Here is a 23,652-nt window from a genome sequence, read left to right as displayed (position 1 = left end):
GGCGTGTGCATGCTGCAGAGTTCCCCTTTGAAAAATGAAAATAAAGTTGGCCCTTTGATTATCCCGGTTTGTGCGTTGGCTGCCCGCGGGGCGAAAAACGCGAAGCTCCAGTTGCCTAACCTAGAAGCAGCGAGGCTGAGAGTGCGCAGGAGCTCGCGCCCCGGGTCGGTGGCCACCGAGGCTGCGCGTCTCGGATTGGCTAGGGAGGCGTTTCGCTTCTTGCCTAGATTTGGTCTCTCTCGGCACCCGTTAGTGTGGTCTGAACGGCGCCCGGGAAAAGCCAAACTTGCGCAAAACGAGTTCCGTTCTTCTCCCCCCCCCCTCCTGGGAACCCAAAAGGCTGAACTTGGAGAAGTCCAGGGCTGGGGTGAGTGAAGGGGGCTGCAGGAGGTAAACTGGAGGGGTAAGCAAGCTTTGCTTCCCCCTCTGCTTTTTATTTGGAGGGGCCACATATTGCAATGAAATGTCAAGAGGATGCCAGCCCTTGCATGTCCGCTGGAAGCTCTGCTCTGCTGCTGGATTCACACGTGCAGAGAAATGAGATGGTGGCATTGAAGTGGGCTGCTTCTGTGATGGGAGATCAAGATGGGTAGCTGTGTTTATTTTTATTTTTAGCAAGGCGGGTTACACAGTGTGAGACTAGTACAGTCAGTATCAAGGACATTTTCATGAACAATGCCCATAGGGTAAATAAATACACGTTTACAAAGACATAGCATTAGCAAGGATTAGGGTTGCCAGCTCCAAGTTGGGAAATTCCTGGAGATTTTGGGGGGGGGGGGGTTAAACCTGAAGAAAGTGGTGTTTGGGGAGGGAAAGGACTTTGGCATGGCATAATTCCATAGAGTCCACCCCCAGAAGTAGCCATTTTCTCCAGGTGAACTGGTCTCTGTGGCCTGGAGACCAGTTGTGATTCCGGGAGATCTCCAGCCATTACCTGGAGGCTGGCAACCCTAGCAAGGATCCAGTTGAAGAAATGCAGAAAGAGAACATAAGCAACTCTAGGGCTGGCACTAGACTGCATGAAGCTCTGAGATGCTGTTCCGTATGTTTTGTGGTTTGGATTTTTAAATGTATTTATATGTTTTAATGTGCACTGAGCATTTTATTTTACCCTGCCCTGAGCCCATTTGTGCAGAGGGAGGGCTAAAATAAAATAAATAAATAAATAGGAGCACATATTTAAGACAACAGGTAATATGTAAGGCAACATAGTGGTGAAGTCTGATCCTTAACTCATTAGCGGAGCATCTGAGAGCCCTTCCCTACAATACAAAAGCCTTTTTGAATAATCCAGTTAGCAGTAGAAAAGAGCAAGAGTCCAGTAGCACCTCTAAGACTAACAACATTGGTGGTAGGGTAGGAGCTTTGGTCACCACAGCTCACTTCTTCCGGTACAGCTAAAATGAGAGTCCATCTGTCCTTATATCACGGAGAGTGGAGTGACTGCAGAAGCCAAATGACAATAGCCGGTGAATAACCATGGCAGGCATGATTGAATAGATTGGGGTATGCAGAGGGGTAGTGGGTGTGGAGAAATAAGCATTGGTAATGAGACAGGAAGCCCAGTCTTGATTCAGTCCAGGTGGGTGCATTGTCTTGAGCTTCGTTATCAGTTGAGACATTGTCAGAGAGACTGCGGAATTGCAACTGATAACAAAGCTCAAGACCATGCGTCCATGTGGACTGAATCGAGACAAGCTGCCTATGGGATGGAATTTTGGGGTAGGGGAGTTCTGTTACTCCTTCTGGCTTGGATTTTGAGGGAGTCAGCTTTATGATTTCCAAATGCAAGTTGATTGCAGTAGCTTACTTCTATAGTGCTCCCCTGTTTGACCAACTCTCTCTCTTGTTTCTTCCTGGCTCTCCCCGCTAGGATGTGTTCCCTAGCACTCTTCCCGCCCCCGCCACCTCCAGGAGACATCACCCTGTATGAATACAACAATGCGCTGGTTTCTGGGCGTGGCAATGAGAAGCTTCCACGTCCTGTCCAAGCACAGGTGAGCAACGGCTGTGGATCCCAGTCAGAAGCCAGCCAAGATGTCGCTTGTCCTTCCAGCAGCCAGTCTTAAGAGAGGGAGGGCTTAACAGTCCTTGGAGGGGGCGCTCAGTGGAGAGGGAGGAAAAATGGGCTGGTCTTTTTTCACGGGGATAAACAGAGTTTATAACAGAAGGCCTAAGAATCCACCCCTCTGTGAGTATAAACAAACACACACACACATGCTAGAGAGCAAAGATGATTGTAATAATTTTGACATCAAAAACTGCATGCATCCCATTGCTAGAAATATCAAGATCTGCTGTCCAGTTTAGGGGTAAAGTCGCTCAGATGTTCATCAGTACAAATGAGATATCTCAGTAGTCTGAATATATCACTGGTCCATTGCTTCTATTATTAAGATCCTTATATATATATAGGAAATGTAGCAAGAGGGAGGAGACGAAAATCATATCGGTCAGTCTGTGACAGTATAGCATACATACTGACCTTGAACAGGCCGGTTCCCAGTTACAGGAAGTTACTAGGAAAGAATAACCGTCCTTAAAAATGGTAATAGCTACTGCATGAGTCCTGTTGATAGCACGTCCACTGCAGTCTCTAAAGTCATTCTGGGCAATCCGTCAGAAGTCAAAGGATTGCCTTTCTATTGTATTAAAATTAAAATTTAAACGTGAGATTTTTCCTGATGCCAAATTCCACACTTAGTTCTAATTCCTGAACTTGCATTTCCCTCTGCGGTTGTTGAGGGTCGTTACAAAAAGATCCCAATGGCAGGGAGGGTCTGCCCCGTGGAGCAGGCAAGGTTAAGATAATCGAGCATATTCTGCTTTATGGCAGCTTTTATCAGGAAGCTCGTGTGAATATCTTACAACCTTTGCTTAGGAGGTTTCCCATACTCCCTGCATCAGAAATTCCCAACAAGTTTTTATCTGGCGTAATTCCTTAGCTTTCATTTGCCTGCGCCAGATTCCTTGCCACGGCCTATAAAATTTGCAAGGAACAGCTATAGAAGGTATTCGATATATGAATTAAGTGGTCCTCTTGATAATATTGAGCCTTGCTTTTTATTTATTGATTTTATTTATGTCACTTATGGTCTGCCTTTCTTACTGAGACTCAAAGTAGATCACATAGTATCAAGGACAATTTCATAAACAATACCATAGGGTAAATAAACCCTAGCATTAGTATTAGACTTAGCATTAGTAAGAATCCAGTACAGAGTTGAAGAAATGCTGAAACAGAACATAAGCAATTCTAGGGCTGACATAGGAGCACATATTTAAATCAACAGATAGTACGTAAAGTAACATAGTGGTGAAGTCTATGGTCCCTAACTCATTAGCGGAGCATCTGAGAGCCCCTCCTTGCAATACACAAACCTTTTTGAATAATTCAGTTTTGCATCGTTTGCAGAAAGCTAGGAGGGTGGGCGCTGTCCTGATCTCATTTTTGTGAATTCTATTATTGTTAATTTCTCAAAATCCTTCCAATTTTGTTATAATCTGTTAAACTGACATGTGCTGGTCATGAACCACAAGAATAAACTGATTGATGGATTCCTACACTTGCATACAAACTGCTCCCCATGTAAGTGCTGTCCTCAAATTGAAATGTCGACAAGCCCTTATCCCCCGTGGCTGCCTCCAAGTTCTTTTGTACAAATTAAGTTTTTTACACCAACTTTGGATGTTTGGCTGGTTGTGCAGGTGGAAGACTTGCCCACTTTGACCATCCCAAAGGAAACTTTGAAAGCTCACAGTCGACTGGAACACAGCGCTAAGCCAGCCTTCGTTCATCACCGGGAGATGCTGTGGAAGAGGTGCATCAATGCATGGTGAGTTTGGGTCAGGTTAGACAGGATGGCTGAAGATCCTTAGGTTTAAGCCAGGATCTGCCCCAGTCAACAGTATCAGAGTTGGAAGGGGCCATACAGACCTTCTAGTCCAACCCTCTGCCCGATGCAGGATGAGCCTAAAGCATCCCTGACAAATATTCGTCCAGCCTCTTCTTGAAAACTGCCAGTGAAGGGGAGCTCACCCACCTCAGTAGGCAGCTGATTCCACCTTTGAACTGCTTTGACCTTGAATAAGTTTTTCCTACTATCCAGCCGGTACTATTCTGCATATAATTTAAGCCCATTGCTTCAGGACCTGTCCTCTGCTGCCAACTGGAATAATGACAGCCTTTCAGAAAGTTAAAGAGAGAAATTATGTCCCCCCTCGATCTCCTCTTCTCCAAACTAAACATTCCTAAGGCCCTCAGCCTTTCCTCGTAGGGCTCCATCTCCAGACCCCTGATCATCCTCGTCGCTCACCAGAAAGAAGGGTAGTTTCTGAGCCTTTCAAGTAGTTCCCCCTGGGGATCTCATGCTTATCTTCCTGGGAGGATTAGAGAGTTGCTGGAAAGAAACCTGAAGAATATCCAGACGGGCTTTTATGTGGTGTGAAAACAGGTGCAGAAAGTGTGCACAGGTTACTTTGGCACTCTACAGAGATCACAGAATTTTCTCTGCTAGGCGTGACGTCGGGGTGGCCGGAGTGCTCGAAGAGCTTGCGAATGCAGAAGGGGAGGGCGACTTGAACCAGGAGTTGGGCGAGCCATCCTGGACAGACTCTGCAAAACAACTAGGTAACTTTTAGAGCACCTGGAGCCTTTAGTTTCTTTACAGGACAAATAGCAGCAATTGCGTTGTGCCCTGACATCATCAAATTGTGCGTTCCTGTGCCAGCCAACAATACAGTCTCCCTGTTGGGAAACACACACTGTGATGGCATTTTGGATGGCAGCCCATGGCCTTTGTAATGTTACTTCTGCCTTGAAATACCTGAATTGCCTGAGACGGAGGAAATACATTTTGGAAGTCTCCAACAAGTAGCTCACTGGCTGATGCAAAGTAGCTTTTGCATCCACTTATGGGGAGAGCAGACTATAGATGATGATGATGATTGATGATGATGATTGATGATGATGATGATGATGATGATACCCTAGAAAAATCCAGGCTTCATAAAGAACTGATCTAGTCACTTATCAAAAGCTTTTATATGACATAATTTTTCTGTGCGCTGCTAAGCTGATAGCATCGTATCTGGTTCTCTTCCTAGTCCATGTTTTGTTTCTAGTATAGAATAAAACTTGGTAACGTCTCGTAGGTGGTGGGGAGAGAGCAGTTCATGATATTGTTCATGACTCAGAAGTAATTCTCATTAAATAATAGACTGGAAGGCCCCAGATTAGTTAATAATAAACCAGCATTATGCAAGGATCTTATTCTCTTTGATTGAAAAGAAAGATGCGAGAGAGAGAGAGAGAGAGAATTGCCATACATAGATTCATGGATAAATGGGGTGGGAGGAACCACAGCATGGCATCTGTCAATCTGGAACAGAACTTGGCTTGGAAAACCCTTATTTTTTCAGAAGTTACTGGCACTCTAGAATTCTGTAATTCTAGTCTTACTGCATTGTTCAGTGGCTGTCTTGCGCCGTCTGATTGCTCTGTTTTATATCCTGCAATCAGCCATGAGCCTCAGCAAGAAAGGCGGACTATAAAGTAAATAAGTAGATAAAAATTCCCACCTGATCATGTCCTCTGTTTTCCTTGCAGCTGTCCAATGGCTGAAAGCTGGATCCCGCTGTACGCTAGCGCTCTGTCGTTGGGTCTCCTCCCTCCACGGCTCCTTCTTTCCCCATTTGTCGGTGAGGTTTGAGCAACGTTGGCTTGAGCAAGACAGAAATACAAAGGTGGTGACTGAAAGCAGGAGAGGGTGACAGTCCAAGCACGGAGTCTGGCTGGGGTGACAGCTGTGTCAACTAAGAGCAGAACCACAAGTGACAAAAGGCACAGGTTGGACACTTGTCAGCTTCCCTCAAGTTTTGATGGGAAATGTAGGCAGCTTGGCGGAATGTTGGACAAGTGACAGTTGAAAAGTCTGTTGGACAGCAGTCGGAGAGCCAAGCTGCAAGACCAGGATGCCCACATTTCTCCTCAAAACTTGAGGGAAGCTGACTAGTGTCCAACCTGTGCCTTTTGTCACTTGTGGTTCTGCTCTGAGTCCTGTTCATGTCAGGAGAGGAAAGACAAAAGAGGCTTCAGTTTAGAGCGAAAACTGCTGAAGGAGGACAGGCTCAGCATTCATAAAATTATACATTGGGTGAAGGAAGTGGACAGAAAAAAAAACTTTTTCTCCCTTATGGGTACACAATGAAGTTGATGGACAACGGATTCAGGACAGACAAAAGGAAATACTTCTTTACTCAGTGACCAATTCAGTTGTGGGATTCACTGCCGGTGAATGTACAAACATACATGACTTTAAAAGGGGGTTAAGACAGATTCATATAGAGGATAGGACCATCAACAGCTACCAGCCATGGTGACCAAAGGGACCCTCCTAATTCAGAGGCAGTAAACTTCTGGGCTTTGTTGACCCTCCAGCGTAACTGATTGGCCACTGTGTGAGGCAGAATTTTGGACTGGATGGGCCACTGGTCTGATCCAACATGGCTGTTCGTATTTTCAATCTGGCCTGACTCCAACACATGGCTTCTTTGAAACCCAAGTTTGAAACTTACTCAGACCACATGAGACTATTGTCAAAGTACTATTTTCCCCTCTCTTTCTCCTTTCCTCCAAAGTTGCCAAGTGAAGATATGATAGCTGAATTCTCCCCAGCGGTGGATTGGTAAGTCTTGTGCGCTCCCGTGTTCTGTTGCATCCCCCGTCATTCTGCAGTCTGAGGGCCAAGCTACACATGACGAATGACACTTGAACGGCAGGTGTATTTCTCCCTGTTCACTTGCCTTCCACTCAATCCACTTGCTGTTCAAGTGTCATTCGTCATGTGTAGCTTGGCCCTCAGTTCTTAGAATATGCAGTGCAGGCATTACTCCCAACTCGTCTCTTCAGTGATTCTTAATATGCAATTGCTTCTATGCAAAGAGGCATAAATCTGCTATGCCGTACAGTACAGGCAAGATCACTTTCTTCTGTTTAGGACCCTGAAATATTTACCGCCTGTTTGTTCTGCATTTGTGATTACGAAGGCAAATTAGGATTTTGACTTTCTTGGCACACGTAGCATTGAAATTTGGCAGAGGTCAGAGAGATGGCCTTTTTATAGTAAAAAACTTGTTATGGGGAATAAGGGGTTGCTGGTTACTCAAGCTTACTGCCGGTTCCTTGCTCAGGGGAATCTGCAATAAACCTCACCCCATGCTGGCAGCCCCCGAACCTGGTGGGACTCTTTCCTCGAGCCACGGAACCATCCTACACAGCTGGTAGACAAGTAGGGCAGCTGCCCGCTAGTCCTCTGGCAGAACGAGCTTCCAGCAGCTTGAGACAGGGTGGGGTGGGAAGGAATCATGCAAGGATAATGTCCGTTGCCAGCGCTGGCGATTGGAAGCCCAACAACAGCCACAGGCATCAAGCTGGCTAGCTGGAGATGTGGGAACAGGGTGCACATGTACCTGAAGCCAAAGGGTGATGGCGGCTGAAGGGGAGGAGCTTGCTGTCTGAGCTGTCCTGGTTGATTGAGGATTCTGGACAATCAAGAGCCAGAGAACAAGGCTTTCAGTAAACCGATATTACACAGTCCGGATTGTCACACAAGGTGTTTTCACATGGCTGACTGTCAGTTTTATCAGGATCCAGAGGAGTTAGCCGTGTTAGTCTGTAGTAGCAAAACTAGAAAAGAGTCCAGTGGCACCTTTAAGACTAACCAACTTTACTGTAGCATAAGCTTTCGAGAATCACAGTTCTCTTCATCAGATGCATCTGACAAAGAGAACTGTGATTCTCGAAAGCTTATGCTACAGTAAAGTTGGTTAGTCTTAAAGGTGCTACTGGACTGTTTTCTAGTTTTATCAAGAATGCTGTAGTGGTTCCACTGACTCCAAATTTGCCAGGCTTTTGCACGGTAGCATCCGTTTGACACTTGCATAAATGAAACATGTCTTTGTCTCTTAACTTTCTCCCATTCTTAACTTCCCAGGGCTGGCTGCTCGATCCGGGCTTTTGCTTGGCATCCCCACACCAGCAAGTTTGCCGTGGCCCTGCTGGATGACTCCATTCGTGTTTACAATGCCAAGAGGTGAGGGCTGTTATTTCTGTGTACGGACTTGGTCTGGAGAGCTTCTTTTGGGGTTATGGGACGTCCAGGGGCCTGTCTGCGTATTCCTGGAAGTCAGTTGTAACAAGGCAGGGAACAGGCATTCAGGAAACTTGAGATCTCCCATGAGCCGCATCATCTAGAGCAGAGATTTGCTATTTTTGTCCTTGCAAGAGCCTCAGTAAGTTAGGGAAAAAAATAGATCGAGTATCCAAAAAAGATTAATTGGCAGGGGTCAGTCCTGGCATGAAATTAGGTAGGACGCTTCGAGAAGTAGCAGCAGGAGGAATTCCAAGTTCCTATAAATACCGGGCGCAGGTCTTTAGTCTTGTGTGGCCTTCTTATTGGTCTACCAGTGAGCTTAGATTTGACAAAGCAAAAAATACATCCTAACGGTGAAGCGTAGCTAGTCTGTGTTGCACAATTTTAAAGTTGACAATGAGGAAATTGAAATTGTTCAAGATTTTCTATTACTTGGCTCAATCATCAACCAAAAGAGAGACTGCAGTGAAGAAATCAGAAGAAGATTGAGACTTGGAAGAGCAGCTGTGAGGGAGCTAGAAAAGATCGTTAAAGATAAAGATGTCTCTCTGGGAACCAAGATCAAAATAATCCAAACTATGGTATTCCCCATTACTATGTATGGATGTGAAAGTTGGACAATAAAGAAAGCTGACAGGAAGAAAACGGATTCATTTGAAATGTGGTGCTGGAGGAGAGTTTTGTGGATACCATGGACAGCCAAAAAGACAAATAAGTGGGTGCTAGATCAAATCAAGCCTAGAAGCTAAAATGACAAAACTGAGGCTATCGTACTTTGGTCACCTCATGAGAAGACAAGATTCTCTGGAAAAGTCAATAATGCTAGGAAAAGCAGTAGGAAAAGAGGAAGACCTAAAACGAGATGGCTTGACTCAATAAAAGAAGCCACGTCCTCCAGTTTGCAGGATCTGAGCAAGTCTGTTAATGATAGGCTGTTTTGGAGGTCTTTCATTCATAGGATCGCCAGAGGTCGGAGGTGACTTGATGGTATATAACACACACACAGTCTGTGTTAAACAACCCCAAGTCTGCATTTTTTGCTTAACAACATGATACAAAGTGACTTGCAAGTTTAGACAGTGATGTGCCTCATCCTCGTTCCCAAGGATCTCTGCAGGCACTTGGTGGTCTTGAGAAATTGGCCAGTGGCCCTCGGGAAGAGCCCCAGGCTGACTTCCGTCCATCTTTGCTGTGGGAAAAACCCTTCGCAAAGTGAGATGTATCTTTTTTTTCCCTTTTCAGTCATCACCCACAACATTCACCAGCGCAATCGAGTTCAGCTGCTGCTTTTATGTATTTATCTCACGTTTCTCCTGCCTTTCCTCCAAGGAGCTCAGAGCAGTACAGATGGTTTGTCCCTCCAAGGCTGGAGCTCAGATGGTTTGTCCCTTCCCCATGTTATCCTCACGTGAACCCTGTGAGGTTGGTGAGGCTGCAAGGGAGTGACTGGCGCAGTGAATTTCATGCCAATGCTGTAAGCACTGCACACTACACTGAATGTTTAACTAGAATGCACCAACTGGAATGGGAAGGAGAGGTTTGTTTGATTCTGTAGACCTGTGTGGGGCACTGACTGGAGTATTAGGTATATTTATTTATTTTATTCGACTTACACCCCGCCCTTCCCGCAAGCGGGCTCAGGGCAGCTTCCAACAAAATATACTGTTAAAATACAAAAAAAACACTATAGCCACATTAATCCAAATAGCACAAAAATCCAGACGCCACCAAGCAAATCAGGCTACGGCAAAGTCACTATAAACCACGGGACGGCCATGATGTAACTCCAGGGCAGCTGCAAAAGGAGCGTATGGCAGTCAGAAGGGGGACAAAATGCTGTCCCTTAGTCAGAGGCCTGGGGGGAACATCTCAGTCTTGCAGGCCCTGCGGAACTGTAAAAGGTTCTGCAGGAACTGGATCTCCATCGGGAGAGTGTTCCACCAGGCTGGGGCCAGGGCAGAAAAGGACCCGGCCCTATTTGAAGCCAGCCGAATCGAATGTCCCTTGGGCTGGGGACCACCCAAAACCGCTTATCCGCAGAGCGCAAGGCCCTGCAGGGGACATAATGGGAGAGAGATGCTATGAGAAGTCCAGGTATGAGAAATCCAGGTTCAAAAATCTCTGCTTGTGAAACCTTGTGTAACCAAGAGCGCTTGTACCCTGGTTGCCGGTGGGTGCTCTGATGTCTTGTACCTGTGATTGTCCCTCTCGTGGGGGCAGGTTTTAGGTCCTGCTTCTCTAGTTTCCTCTGTCCTGCTTCCCTTTTCCAGCGCAACAATCCCGATCCTGAAACATCGTTTACAGCGGAACGTGGCATCGCTGGCGTGGAAACCTCTGTGCGCATCTATCCTTGCAGTAGCGTGCCACAGCTGTGTCCTGGTTTGGCATCTGGACCCCACTTCCCTTTCCACCAGGTAAAGAGCCGGTAATTGCAGACTTCACTGCACTTTACTCAGTGACTGTAGCCCATGCGGACTTTCACAGGCACAATTGTTTTTTCATGTTACAATCATGTTTACCAGTTTTTGGATTCTTGAGATTATGAAAGACTCTTGTTTTTTGTTTTGGGGTGGGAAGGTGGGCTGCTTCCCATTTCTTTTCTTCTTCCCTTATACACCAACTCCATTTTCTTTCCTGGGCTGATTCCGCACACGTTGGATAATGCACTTTCAATGCGCTTCAGCGATCGTTTGGAAGTGGATTTTTTGTTCCGCACACGAAAAAATCCAGTTCCAAATGATCTCTAAAGAGTGCATTATCCAACGTATGCGGAATCAGCCCTTCTCAGAGATGTGGCCATTAAGAAATTCTGGATGGGTAAGCTGTTAGTCTGCAGCAGCAAAACAAGCGTCCAGTGGCACCTTAAGGACTAATAAAATCTATTCCCAGCCTACGTTTTTGTGAGCCAGAGCCAACGGCCTCAGGTGCATATGCCTCTGGCTTATGACAGCTTATGCTGATAATTTAAGGTGCTGCTGCTCTCCTGTTTTATTCTGAAAACAAAAGAAACTGCAATATAACATGCCCAGAAACAAGGACACATCTGCTTCTTACTCATCTTCTTGAAGCTGTGAAACCCTGTAGGCTGATCCCCTCCCCCAGCTCCTATTATTTCCCTAGGCACTGGGAAAGGTGCTTCTCTTTCTGCCTTTGAGTGCTAGACTGCCTGCACGTGTGTGTGTCAGGTAAGTAGAAGAGCAAGATTCAAGTCCAGTAACACCGTAAAGACCACCTTGGGCTTTAAGGGGCTGCTGGACTTGAATCTTGCTCTTCTATTGCGGACCAACACGGCTTCCCGCCTGAAATCATAAGGAAAGCTGGTATTCTCCGGGAACTGAATTCTGCACTGGGCAACCAGTGTGATAGTCGGTGTTCAGAACCTCTATACAGTTCTGCCTTTGAGTGCTTCAGATGTGGTGTGCCTCTTGTTCCTGGTGGGAAGATCTCGTCCCTGTCTTTTGTCCCCGCAGGCCTTCATCCGGCTGCGCCCAGGTGCTCAGCCACCCCGGGCACTGCCCTGTTACCAGTCTGGCATGGGCACCCAGTGGGAGATTGCTGCTGTCAGCCTCGCCCGTCGATACTGCCATGCTGGTGAGCTCAGTGGGGTATTTTTGCCTGTGCAGGGGGGGTGGGTGGGAGGGTAGCTCCAAAGCTACCTAAGACTGAGCAAGTAAGGGCATTGCTAACACTTCCTGCAGCTGTAGCTCCCAACCGTGGGTGAAAGATGAGCGATATTGGGCAGAGGTGGGAATGTGTGGCGGTGACGAGAGGCCTGGGCCGTGGCCAGCAGGTCACTGAAGGGTGGGGGGAGTAAAGGCTTTCATCTCCTTCATCTTTCCCCCATCTTCAGAGAGGGTTTTATATCAGATCCATTGAAGAGGAAGGGGCTGCACCCGATAGCAACCCAAAGCGTACCGGTGGATCGCTCTTATCCCACAAAAAAAATGGTACACACACCTGCATTCTCCAACAAGATGTCCAGGCCAAAAATGAGCCCAAGCCCAGTGAAAATGAACCGAAGGGGTGATCGGACCCTCTGCCCAAAACCACGCTGATCCCGCAGGACATTTCCCCGTAGTTGGGGGAAGGAGCCAGGCAGTCGGTTCTTGAATTACCGGAGCAATGTTTATTATAAATGACATACATGACAAATTAGGCTCACACCGAGGCAATCCAAACGCACCTCCTTGCGTTCCCCTCCTGCATAGGCTGCCTCCATATATAACCGGGACGGCTTTCGATGCAGCTGATACGGTTCAAATTGGAGAATCTCAGACTGGAAGAGTATTTTCTGCTTTTGTAGTTTGTGTTTGCTGCCAATCATAGAACTACTACTGCTGGGTCCCCTCGTCCCTGGGCATTTGCTTTCAGCTGCTTTTTACCTTGTCCGCCTTCAGGCACAGCTTGACCCGTTTAAAAACACAGCTTCGGATAAGCCCAGGCAGCTGCGTTGGTACGTTTTGCTCGCTTGCCGGCTTGGTCACAGGGGCTTCAGGCGGGTAAGCCTGAAAGAAGTGGATGTGTGGATCCTCTCTTGATGCTTAGGTTTGCAGGGTAGAGCCAGAGACTACAGAATCATAGGGTTGGAAGGGACCTCCAGCGTCATCTAGTCCAACCCCCTGCACAATGCAGGACATTCACAGCTACCTCCCCTTCCTCCACACACACATCCAGTGACCCTTCCTCCATGTCCAAAAGATGGCAAAACTCCATCAGGATCCCTAGCCAAACGGGCCTGGGGAGAATTGCTACCTGACCCCCCAAGGTGGCGATCGGCTTTACCCTGGGCATGTAAGAAGGGGCCACGAGAACTAAGCACTGATGTAACCCTTCCTTCCCTTCGCCCTCATGCTCTGCCCAGGTTCACAGAATCAGCATTGCTGTCAGGTGGCCATCTAGCCTCTGCTTGAAAACCTCCAAAGAAGGAGAGCCCACCACCTCCCGAGGAAGCCCGTTCCACTGTGGGACCGTTCTAACTATCAGGAAGTTCTTCCTAATGTTTAGCCGGGTAAATCCACATCTTTCCAACATCTTCTGTGATTCCCTCTTTTGTCCTTATTCAGGTGTGGGATGTATCCACAGAAAACTGTGTCCAGCTGCAGTGGTTTGGAGGAGGCGGGGTCACATACCTGGCTTGGTCACCTGATGGCAGCAAAGTACTAGCAGCCACCCCTTCGGCTGTCTTCAGGTGAGTAGAAGAGGAGTTAGAAGCTTTATAAAACTACTGCAGCCGCTGGTCCATGATATTTTAATACATTTTTATTCCGCCTTCCCTCCAAGGCGCTCAGGGTGGTATACGTCATTCACCTGTCCTCCATTTTATCCTCACAACAGCCTTGTGAGGTAGGTTAGGCTGAGAGTGTGTGACTGGCCCAAGGATGCCCAACGAACCTCCATGGCAGAGCAGGGATTTGAACTGGGGCTTCTCAGATTCTAGTCCCTGGTTATATACGAGGAGAGCCATTGATTGCTACAGTTCCTCTTTAAACGTTTTGTCATATTTAATTCCACTCTGAGCCATCTTACTTTCCCTCAACATTTTATGTATCTTTTTGCAGAGTCTGGGAGGTGCAAACATGGACTTGCGAGAAGTGGCCAACTATCAAGGGTCCCTGTCGGGTAGGTTGCAGAGGATTGTGGGAGAAAGCTTTTGAAGCAGAGAGAAAATGGGTGCTAGAAGGCTGCCTCGACAAAGGCAAAAGTCGCTGTAAACTCTGGTTGCCTTCTACTGCTTTAAAAACGATTTATAGCCCACCTGCACCCATTAGGCACAAAATGGGTTATGTTCATTTATCTTGTTCATCCTTGGAGCGATCTGCAAAGTAGGTCATTACTTGCACGGATCAGTCTGCCCAGAGAGGAGGTGTCCCTGCTGGGGTTTGAACACCTGCTTTGCAAGTGTTAGTCCATCTACTCCTCTCCCTCATCTACATGGGCTGTGTTCCAGGACCTGCTTCTGGCAACCTGATTCATCTCAGTATCGCTGTACCTCCCTCTTCTGCCCTGGCTTTAGGACTTATGAGTCAGCCCCTGACCTTGCACACCCGCCGTGGTCACGCCTGTATCTCACACCTAGCAGGGTTTCATGTGCAGCATTTTTACAAACTCGCTGCACAATTCATAGTATGGTGGTTGTGGATTTTCCGGGCTGTATCGCCGTGGTCTTGGCATTGTAGTTCCTGACATTTCTCCAGCAGCTGTGACTGGCATCTTCAGAGGTGTGGCACCAAAAGGCAGAGATCTCTCAGTGTCAAAGTTTGACCTCTCAGTGTCTCAGAGATCTCTCAGGGCCAAACTACAAGTGAGGAATGACACTTGAACGGCAAGTGTATTCGTCCCTGTTCACTTGCCCTCCGCTTGCTCTCCACTCGATCCACTTGCCGTTCAAGTGTCATTCCTCACTTGTAGCTTGGCCCTCAGTGTCAAAGTTTGATCTCTCAGTGTCAAAGTTTGACACTGAGAGATCTCTGTCTTTCGGTGCTACACCTCTGAAGATGCCAGTCACAGCTGCTGGCAAAACGTCAGGAATGCCAAGACCACGGCGATACAGCCCGGAAAACCCACAACAACCATCGTTCTCCAGCCGTGAAAGCCTTCGACCATTCATAGTATGTTTTTAGATCAGGGTTACAGTTCTTTGCTTGTAAGAAACAAGCACCTTTGCTCTCCCTTTCCAGACAGGATGCTGGAGTCCGGATGGCAGCCGCTTACTCTTCACCGTCCAGGGGGAATCGGTGATTTATTCCTTGTCTTTCTTGGAGTACAGTGGTGAGTGTGTGCGAAGCACAACTCCATGCTCTGTGTCATGTGGAGTTTGCAAGAACAAAAACGAGTTGAACTTAGAGCAAACAAACACTGTTTTATTTTTAACAAAGCATGTGTCTAGTCCTTAAGGCTGTGGTGGTGTGTTTGAAAGTGTACAGGTAACATATGGGAAAGTTTTAGAAAATGGAGGTGAGGAGGGAGGAACAAGATTTCCCACTGGTCAGTAGATAAGCTTCAGCATTTTGAATGGCTCCTGACTCTTCTGTGTGACATGTTTAGATTTGCAGATTTTGATCTGTTAAAATCCAGATGGTAGCAACGCTGGGCATTCCTTGGGTACTCAAGAGCACCAGAAGGCCGACCGTTCCAGTAACGCTTCCATTCTCACTTTGCATAAAGACAGAAATCAGAGACTGCAGCATAAGATCCAGAGGAGTTAGCCGTGTGAGTCTGCAGTTTGCAAAATAGGAAAGAGTCCAGTAGCACCTTTAAGACTAACCAACTTTAATGTAGCTTTATTGCAACTTTATTGTAGCATAAGCTTTCGAGAACCACAGCTCTCTTCGTCAGATGCAATTGCATCTGACGAAGAGAGCTGTGGTTCTCGAAAGCTTATGCTACAATAAAGTTGGTTAGTCTTAAAGGTGCTACTGGACTCTCTACTATTTCACAGCATAAGAGAATCCTTTGGTTTAGACACTGAGCATAAGGGTCTTGCACTTCTTATGGTGGCCTTAACGCCCTTCTGGCCCCTTGCAGACTTACAGTTCTGTGATGAGCTAAGCGAGGGATTGAATCCCCTGAGGCCACCCAGCTAGCTGTGCAGCTCAACATGGATTTTACACAGTTGTTATTTCCGCAGAGAACGTCTTGCAGCTGGAAGACTCTCCCTACTTAGCGCTTACCACAATTATGCCACCTCTTCAGTTTCAAACCCGAGACTTCCTCTCCTGGCTAGCCACAGAGAACAGTTTATCATCCTGCTCGTACCATTCATTCTCCCCACCGGCACGTTCTTCTCGGTTTCCTTTTGCTAACTTTGAAGTCAGCCTTCTGCCCTGCCTTTCAGGTGAGCTGCAAGGGCAGGTGGGTGGATCGAAAACGGCTTCTGTCGTCGCAGATTTGTCAGAAACCACCTTCGAGACTCTTTACGGGGAGGAGAGGTGAGACAAAATGGACCAGTGATTCCATGCAGGTGTAACATGAGTGTTGTGTAAGTGGCGGCTGCCACAGCCACCTGACCGTTTCGGTATCCGTTTTGAAAGGCAAGTTTCTGTCTCTTCATGTTGCAAAGGGGAACTAGGAAATAGGGTCAGTGCTTGGTAGAATCTCAGGGTGCGGAGCGCAGGTCTTCCTAATGCAAATCTTCCACAGCTCTCTTCGTCAGATGCATGGAGGGTATGAAGGAGGGTATTCTATTCCGATTCAGCAGCGGAGGGAAGGGGGTCACACCCAGCCTGGATTGTGCACTCCACCTCTTTCATGACTTTTGCAACTGATTTGCATTTGTGTGGCCCTCTCCCCCACTCCCCTCACTGCCTATATATCTCTGGCCAATTTCTTCATACCCTCCGTGCATCTGACGAAGAGAGCTGTGGTTCTCAAAAGCTTATACTACGATAAAGTTGGTTAGTCTTAAAGGTGCTACTGAACTCTTTACTGTTCAGATAAGTGAAGCTGCTGTGGTGGCACATAGGGAGAGAGGCGGTCTCATAGGTACGCCGGACCAAGGCCACGGAGAGCTTTGCGTGTGATAGCCTTGAACTGAACCTGGCAACTGATAGGTAGCCGATGGAGAAATATTTGTGGAAATCCCTTGAGTGTGAAGCAACCCTGCCTTATCTTTGCGTAGCCCGGTAGTGCTGCTGTTGTGACTGGTCCATTTTTAAAAAGATCATTCAATTCTTTTATTCGGCCAACAACCAGTGCAAAACAGGTACAAATGTTTAAAACCCACGTTATAAAGAAATAGGGTTAAACTGCCCAATGGTCAGTGTTTAAAATTCAAAATTTAAAATCCATGCCTAATATTAGACAAGGGATTCTACAGGCTGCTGAGAAAAATCTAGCACAGCTAATAGTAGCCTGTGGGTTAGCACCCAATAAAAGCTTCTTTAAAATATCAGCAGCAGAACATCTTTAGTATTTATTAAACAGAAGGGAGATTATACTTAGCTGGGCTTCCCGATTAAAAAACAGCCGTAGAATAGTACATGTTCAACAGATTCCACCTCTTCGGTGTCTCATGGGCAGGTTCTTTCCTTCATGGGAGTCTGTTTATATCTCCCCTCTAAAACTGCGGAGGGGAGGACTCGCCATCTTGCCAAGGTGAAAGCTCTCTGTTGACTAGGTACCTCCAAGATAGAGAGATAAGGTGCCGGGGCAACAACATATTTAAGCTTGTCTGGAATCAGGAAATTTGGGACAATGCTTATATCCAGGGCTTTTTTTTCTGAGAAAAGAGGTGGTGGAACTCAGTGGTTTGCCAGCACAGGGGGCAACTCTTGGCGGGAGGTGGTGCCCCTGGTACCACTTGCGCGTGCGCAAAGTGCATGCATGCTCTCAGGGCCAATGACATCACTTTGGGTCAGCTGGAACAAGGGGGAGTTTTTAAAAGTTTAAATCACCCTCGGCGAAAACGGTCACACGGCCGGTGGCCCTGCCCCGATCTCCAGATAGAGGGGAGTTTAGATTGCACGGAGGGCAATCTAAACTCCCCTCTGCCTGGAGATCAGGGGGCGGGGCCACCAGCCATGTGACCATTTTCAAGAGGTTCCGGAACTCTGTTCCCCCGCGTTCCAGCTGGAAAAAAAAGCCCTGCTTATATCCCTTTGGCGTTCAATATCGAGCAGCCTTTGTTTGATCAATAATTTTGCTCGATCATAGCCCATTCGTTATGGTCTGTTATGATAACTTTACTCTTAGAAATGATTCTGCGTGTGTGTGTGTGTGAGAGAGAGATATTCTTGCTATGTGCGCCGTTCTGTAGTGGATGAAGTTTGAATGCTGATCTGTCAAGCCGCACGTGAATATCCTTCTGCTGGCCTGTAGTGGCTCTCACGCTGCATGTTTGTGTTCTTAGGATTGGAGGGGAGGTGCATTCCATGGTCTGGGACCCACGTGGCGAGAGGCTTGCAGTGGTGATCAGAGGTAAGATCTTAGAAACTTTGGTAAGGATAGGGCAGAGGGATGGGGCCAGATGCATTCAGCACCAACGTGCAACAAGCCAAAGTCCAAGTCCCACTCCAAATGCCACATCCTGAGAATCTCAGCCTTCAGTTAACGTCTTTTGTGCGTTTCTAGTCCTTATGGCCCCCGAGAACAATTTTGAACACATGTAAGTGGCTTTTTAAAATATATACATGCCAAAATCAGGACACAACCAGGTCTCTGTTCTTGCATATTTTAAGAGCATTAGCATGAACGAAAAACAACAACAACCAGACATGCATCCCTCTCTTGACAGAATATATCCTGTGGTTTTGTGTACGTATAGGCAAGTCCAGAGATTCAAATGAGAGTCGGCCCTTTTGCTTTCGCCCAGCCCCACTGAAGAAATGTCACAGCATGCCAGGCCTGGGCAAAAGAGAATGAAACCGAATGCAACAGCTTTTGCTTGCAGTGCTTAAAATAACTCTTCCCCTAATCTGCATTTTAAAGCCTTCTGTGATCTTCTTTAAAGCCAGAGACAAAGGTCCAGGCCCTGCTTTTGTTGTACAGAATTTTTTTTTTTTTGAAAACCAGATTCTTAATCTGACAGGCCTTCTCTTAACCCTAGTAGCATATGGGAACTCTTGTGAGCAGCAAATAAGATGAGGCCATGTGGCAGGAAAAGAATCCTGTGGGATGCAGTGAGAAATAAAACACTGGTATTCCAAATGTTAGTCATTCATTCTTCTAGATCCCGCCAGACTTTTGGGGGTTGAGGCAAGCGGCCCTCAAATGTGGCTTCTTACCAGAGGGGTGCGTCCATCCGTCCATCCGTCTGGTTTTTTGTTTCTTTCACTCGCTGACTGCCAGCAGCCCTTGTGGGCCCAAAATGATTGTATGTGGGACTGTGCAACTTGCACTACTGAGGGGGGATTTGTGAATTGTATCTCCTTTTTATGCTACCAGTTGTCATCTGTTTTATTTTGGGTCTTTTAATCATATGATCCGCTCTGAGTCTGCTTGTGGGAAAAGCAGACTATAAATTTAATAATAAATAGATTGCTGTTGAAATGAACCGACTGCTAGCATTTTGTCATTTAACATTCAAACCACCCTTTAGGCTCTGCCAGACTTTTGCCCACAGTCCATCTGCATGAACGCTACTCAATTCCTTTCCCCCCTTCCTTCCCTCTCTTTGGCAGGCAATTACAGCTCTTCCAACTGTAGGACCATCATTGCAGTATTTCGAACACGCAACAGCCCCGTGTTTGAGCTCTTGCCATGGTTTGTATCGCTGCAGTTTGGGTTGTTTGGCTGCTTTTCAGCTGGAAATGGGTCGGCTTCCAGAAGCCCCGTATCTTTCTTACCCTTCGTTGTTGCCTTCTAGCAGGCAGTGTTTGAAAGGAGGGGATGTCATAATCAAATTCCACCCAGTTTCAAAATCTTTATTTTAAAAACATTTTCTACTGCACCCTTTCAACAGCTTGGGATGGCTTGTGATAAAATTAAAAGGCACACTGACAGCATTCTCGAAAGAATCCCAGTCTCCACAGGGGAAGAAGATATTTAAAAAATCAGAAAGCAGACCTGTTCAGTGACCAAAACCACAGTTGGCCAAACACCCTGTTAACAAGGGCTATCATTTAGAAGGCTGGCAAAGATAGAGCCATTCAAGGAGTGACAGGCAGGGGGCTGCTTAATGCCCATGCTACGTAGATATTAATTTTTGTCGCAAGTTCCATGAGAACAATGTACACGCATGTGATAGGAAGCTCCAGTTGTGAGCGGGAAGCAGGCAGGCTCACTGCAGTGACAACTGAGACCACCTGCTCCTGTATTGTGTGTGCGTGTCCTTGTGTTCTCCCCGCAGCTTGCCATCTGCCAGCTTCCTGATATCTTTTAGGCCTTGAAGGGAGCGGGTGTGTTATGCCATCAATATTTACAGAGCAAAAATTTCTAAGTGATTCCATGAGAGCATTGAATCTTTAGGGAAGTGGAATCTAGCAAATACACGCACCAAAATTTACACGGAAGTAGGGGCAGGATTAACTCCCCGTATGACTCTGGGCCTGCTACCAAGTCCTTCTGTTGACCTTTAAAGCCCCGAATGGAAGCCGCCTTCTCCCAGCTGAACCTATGTGGACCCTTTGGTCAGCAGGAAAGACCCTGCCCTTTGTTCTCCCACTATCAGATAGCAACATGGGACAGAGCGGCCTTTGTGGTGCAAAGGATGTGGGGATCTCTCACCTGTGAGGTTCCTTCTGCATCCTTTGCGGCTTCTGGCTTCAGAGGGCATCAGCGTCAAGTGGATTCTGAAACGTATCGGCGGTGCCATTGCTCCGGTTTCTTTGTTTTGATGTTGATCTTGGCCAGGTCGTGTCAGCTTTATTGATCGATCTGTGGCTTTGTGGTGGATTTTTAAATCACTAGTTGATTGTGGACTTGAAAGGCGGCTAAAAATGATCTGAAGTAACCAGAGAGAAATGTGAAAGAAACAAGGGAGGGTGGGTTTGAGTAAATGCACTTCTGTCAAGAGGGTTTCCTGGGTTTTGAGGATGGGTCTGAAGGAGGTGAGGGGGGTGTCACTAGGTAGATTTCCTTGCTATTGGAAGGGAGGGCAGCAAAGAAGAGCGGGCAGAGTTGGAGAAGGTCTTTTAGGGGCTGTGCCGACTATTATGAGGCCCAGGCTGGTACAGTTGCCGGAGCCTGTTGGAGTCTCTTGCACTGAGCACACCTTTGTGTCTTCTCCTTCCCCCAGTGGGTTCTTACAGGGTGAAGATGGTGCTCAGCCCCAGCTGGTTTCTTTCCACCCTTGCTTCAAGAAGGGAGCTGTTCTGACAGTGGTAAGTGTCGCCTCCCTCTGCGGAGGGCTTTGAGGAGCCTGTGGGAAGTTTGCAGATGTCTGTCTTCGATAGGTACAAAGGCAGCAGTTGCTAGCTTGTCTAAGAGCAGAACCACAAGTGACAAAAGGCACAGATTGGACACTTGTCAGCTTCCCTCAAGTTTTGATGGGAAATGTAGGCAGCTTGGCGGAATGTTGGACAAGTGACAGTTGAAAAGTCCGTTGGACAGCAGTCAGAGAGCCAAGCTGCAAGACCAGGACGCCTACATTTCCCATCAGAACTTGAGGGACGCTGACAAGTGTCCAATCTGTGCCTTTTGTCACTTGTGGTTCTGCTCTAAGAGATGAATTACAGAAGGACACTAAAGTGAAGGGAGTTTTAAAAGACAGATCGGAAGGCTTTGTCAATTTCCCCTCTCTACAGAGCCAGCAAAGATTGACCAACTTTATTGTAGCATAAGCTTTCGAGAGCCACAGTTTTCTTCGTCTGCATCTGACGAAGAAAACTGCATTTTATATATATATTAAAATGAAGTTTCCATTCCTTAAGCACGCTCTCAGACTTCGGGTAGTCAAGGCCTGCTTTTGTCTGAATTTAGGCTGATTCCGCACACGTTGGATAATGCACTTCCAATCCTCTTTAGAGATCATTTGGAACTGAATTTTTCGAGTGTGAAACAAAAAATCCACTTCTAAATGATAGCTAAAGTGCATTATCCAACATGTGTGGAATGTTTCTTAGTCTGAAAGCACACTGTGCTGTTGCAGTTGGAAAGAGTTTTCATTGAGAGCATGTAAGAATGCAAATTATTTGTCCTCGGAGGATCCTGAGCCCTCTATTTCTGCATGCGAATGATCTAGGTGAGCTTCGTGTACTCACATGCACCAGGCAACCTGCTGAGGAAATTCTGCCCTTAGGGTGTGATTGGTTCATTTAGTCACTCTGGATGCAAAAATATAGCTGAATTTGCCTCCCCTTGAGAGAAGCTGATACTTCCAGAACAGTAATTCATGCAGGGACACTGCAGCAGCTTCCTCTGCCATGGTTTTGGGACTCTTTCATGTGTTCAGTGCATTGATTTACTTTTGTTGGTACACATTTTCATCTTGGTGCACTCTTTCCCACTGGGGAATTATCGCCTTGCAATTACGGCAAAGATAGGTTCAATAGGGCCATAGCCACTGAAACTTAGGAAGCTAAGTCAGGTAGATATGCTTATTGAAGTTGACCAGCCTGAGCAGGGGTGGACGCAAGTGATGTAATGTAACCATTGGCTCATGTTCGATTTCTCTCTCTCTCTCTCTCTCTCTCTCTCTTAGTGCTGGTCAACTGGAAAGGTCAGCCACATCCCCTTCTTCTTTGTGAGCGGTCCGTTTCCCTCTTTTAGTTCTCCGCAAAGTCCACTGGTGCCGTTGGGCAGTCAAAGCAGCGCACGGGAGCAGCCATTGTTTTCGGAACTCTGAAGCCCAGTATGGCGACCAGATACTTCACACCGCTCAGGCCTCTGTCCTTCTCTGGCAGTCTGCGCAGCTGAACAGATCTTCATTGGAGACTTGAGTTTCTCTCAGTCTGACTTTGGGAGTGCAGCTGGCCTCCCCTTGGCTTGGATTATCTGGCATGTTGCATACCTGTGGGATATCCGAAGCCTTCGTCCCCTGAATGACTACCCACTTGAGATGGACAACCTTGTAACTGTACCTGAGGCAGAAACTGAAAATAAAAAGGAGGAATGCTGTCTGTCTGCTTGCATAGATCTTGGTTCTGTGCAAAGGCAGAGACATTTCAGCACCTCTAAAGCAAACCTGCCTCGGGACTTTGTATAATCAGGATCCAGAAGTTGTTGTTTCTAAGGGAAATAAACAGGAGTGTTGTGGCACCTCGAAAAAGTTGAGTGATTTTTAAAAATATATTTTAGAATAACTTGTGTGCCCTGGATCCCATTTCATCCGATTCTGGGAGGTTTATTCTGAGCGCACAGCCCCTATCTCCACAAGTACAAACTTTCACTGGTCTTTCAGAAATCGGTTCTTTCTCTCTGGATCTGTTGAGTTCCATTCCTCACATAGATCAAGGGTTTGATTTAGTACAAGGCGGCTTCTCTTAATTTTGTCCTGTGTGCCACTGAGCCTGAAACCTAAAAATTGGATCATTTGCACTTGTGTGCGCTCTGAAACTCAGCGCATGAATGTGTGTGGGATCATCCTCCTTGCTTGGGAAAGGCAAAAGCAACTGAGGACGTTTAGTTTTCAGGCAGATGGGAGAGAGAGAAAACACATCATCCTTGTCGCTAGGAAGCCTGGACTGAAGTTCCCAACGGTCAAATGATTGGGTGACTTGATTCTGTGGCACCAGTTTCAAGGTTGGAACAACCGAGGTTCTTGATGGGTAGGCTCTGGAGTTTTAAGTTTGTTTTATAGCTGTGCCTTCCTGAGGCTGGCAGAAACAAGATTCATTCAAAATGCATCTATCCTAGAGATGGGCACGAACCAGAAAAAAAACGAACCATGCGGTTTGTGGTTCATCACGTTTCACGAACCATGAACTTACACGAACCTGCCCCGGTTCACAAATCAGTTTGTTTTGGTTCGTGAAAATGTCACTTCTAGGCCAGCAAACCACCACTTCCAGGTCAGCAGAAGGTGACTTCTAGGTCAGCAGAAGGTCTGCAGGAAGTCCATCCCCCATTGCCTAGGAAACTGATTGATCGGAGCCAGGCTGTCTGCAGTGATGAACTGAAA

At 46.9% G+C, this 23,652-nt stretch overlaps 1 protein-coding gene across 2 annotated transcripts; it reads left to right on the top strand.

The window, feature by feature from the left end:
* The first annotated feature begins 279 nt into the window (after window positions 1-279).
* On the top strand, window positions 280-22,786 carry AAAS (aladin WD repeat nucleoporin). Of its 2 annotated transcripts, none has more exons than XM_055003535.1 (17): window positions 280-367; window positions 1,877-2,000; window positions 3,712-3,839; window positions 4,521-4,633; window positions 5,612-5,703; window positions 6,643-6,689; window positions 7,998-8,096; window positions 10,427-10,570; window positions 11,627-11,747; window positions 13,220-13,344; window positions 13,715-13,775; window positions 14,834-14,924; window positions 15,991-16,084; window positions 18,004-18,071; window positions 19,274-19,355; window positions 20,830-20,914; window positions 22,234-22,786. In XM_055003535.1, the coding sequence occupies exons 2-17, from the start codon at window positions 1,878-1,880 to the stop codon at window positions 22,375-22,377; spliced, it is 1,617 nt and encodes a 538-aa protein (XP_054859510.1). In that variant the 5' UTR covers window positions 280-367; window position 1,877; the 3' UTR covers window positions 22,378-22,786. The 2 variants fall into 2 exon arrangements, with proteins under 2 accessions (XP_054859510.1, XP_054859509.1); XM_055003534.1 differs by having other exon boundaries at window positions 322-403.
* Window positions 22,787-23,652: the final 866 nt, after the last annotated feature.

The sequence above is a fragment of the Eublepharis macularius genome, chromosome 19, assembly GCF_028583425.1.
Source record: "Eublepharis macularius isolate TG4126 chromosome 19, MPM_Emac_v1.0, whole genome shotgun sequence".
NCBI classification, from domain to species: domain Eukaryota; kingdom Metazoa; phylum Chordata; class Lepidosauria; order Squamata; family Eublepharidae; genus Eublepharis; species Eublepharis macularius.
Note: the sequence above shows the minus strand (reverse complement) of the source record. Positions and strands in the feature narration are given on the sequence as shown.

Excerpts from the sequence above, each read along its gene's own strand:
- AAAS (XM_055003535.1), top strand. The coding sequence starts at position 1,878 with ATGTGTTCCCTAGCACTCTTCCCGCCCCCGCCACCTCCAGGAGACATC. Across the intron at positions 8,097-10,426 it reads CGTGTTTACAATGCCAAGAG|CGCAACAATCCCGATCCTGA; the intron begins GTGAGGGCTGTT and ends TCCCTTTTCCAG. Across the intron at positions 13,776-14,833 it reads CTATCAAGGGTCCCTGTCGG|ACAGGATGCTGGAGTCCGGA; the intron begins GTAGGTTGCAGA and ends CTCCCTTTCCAG.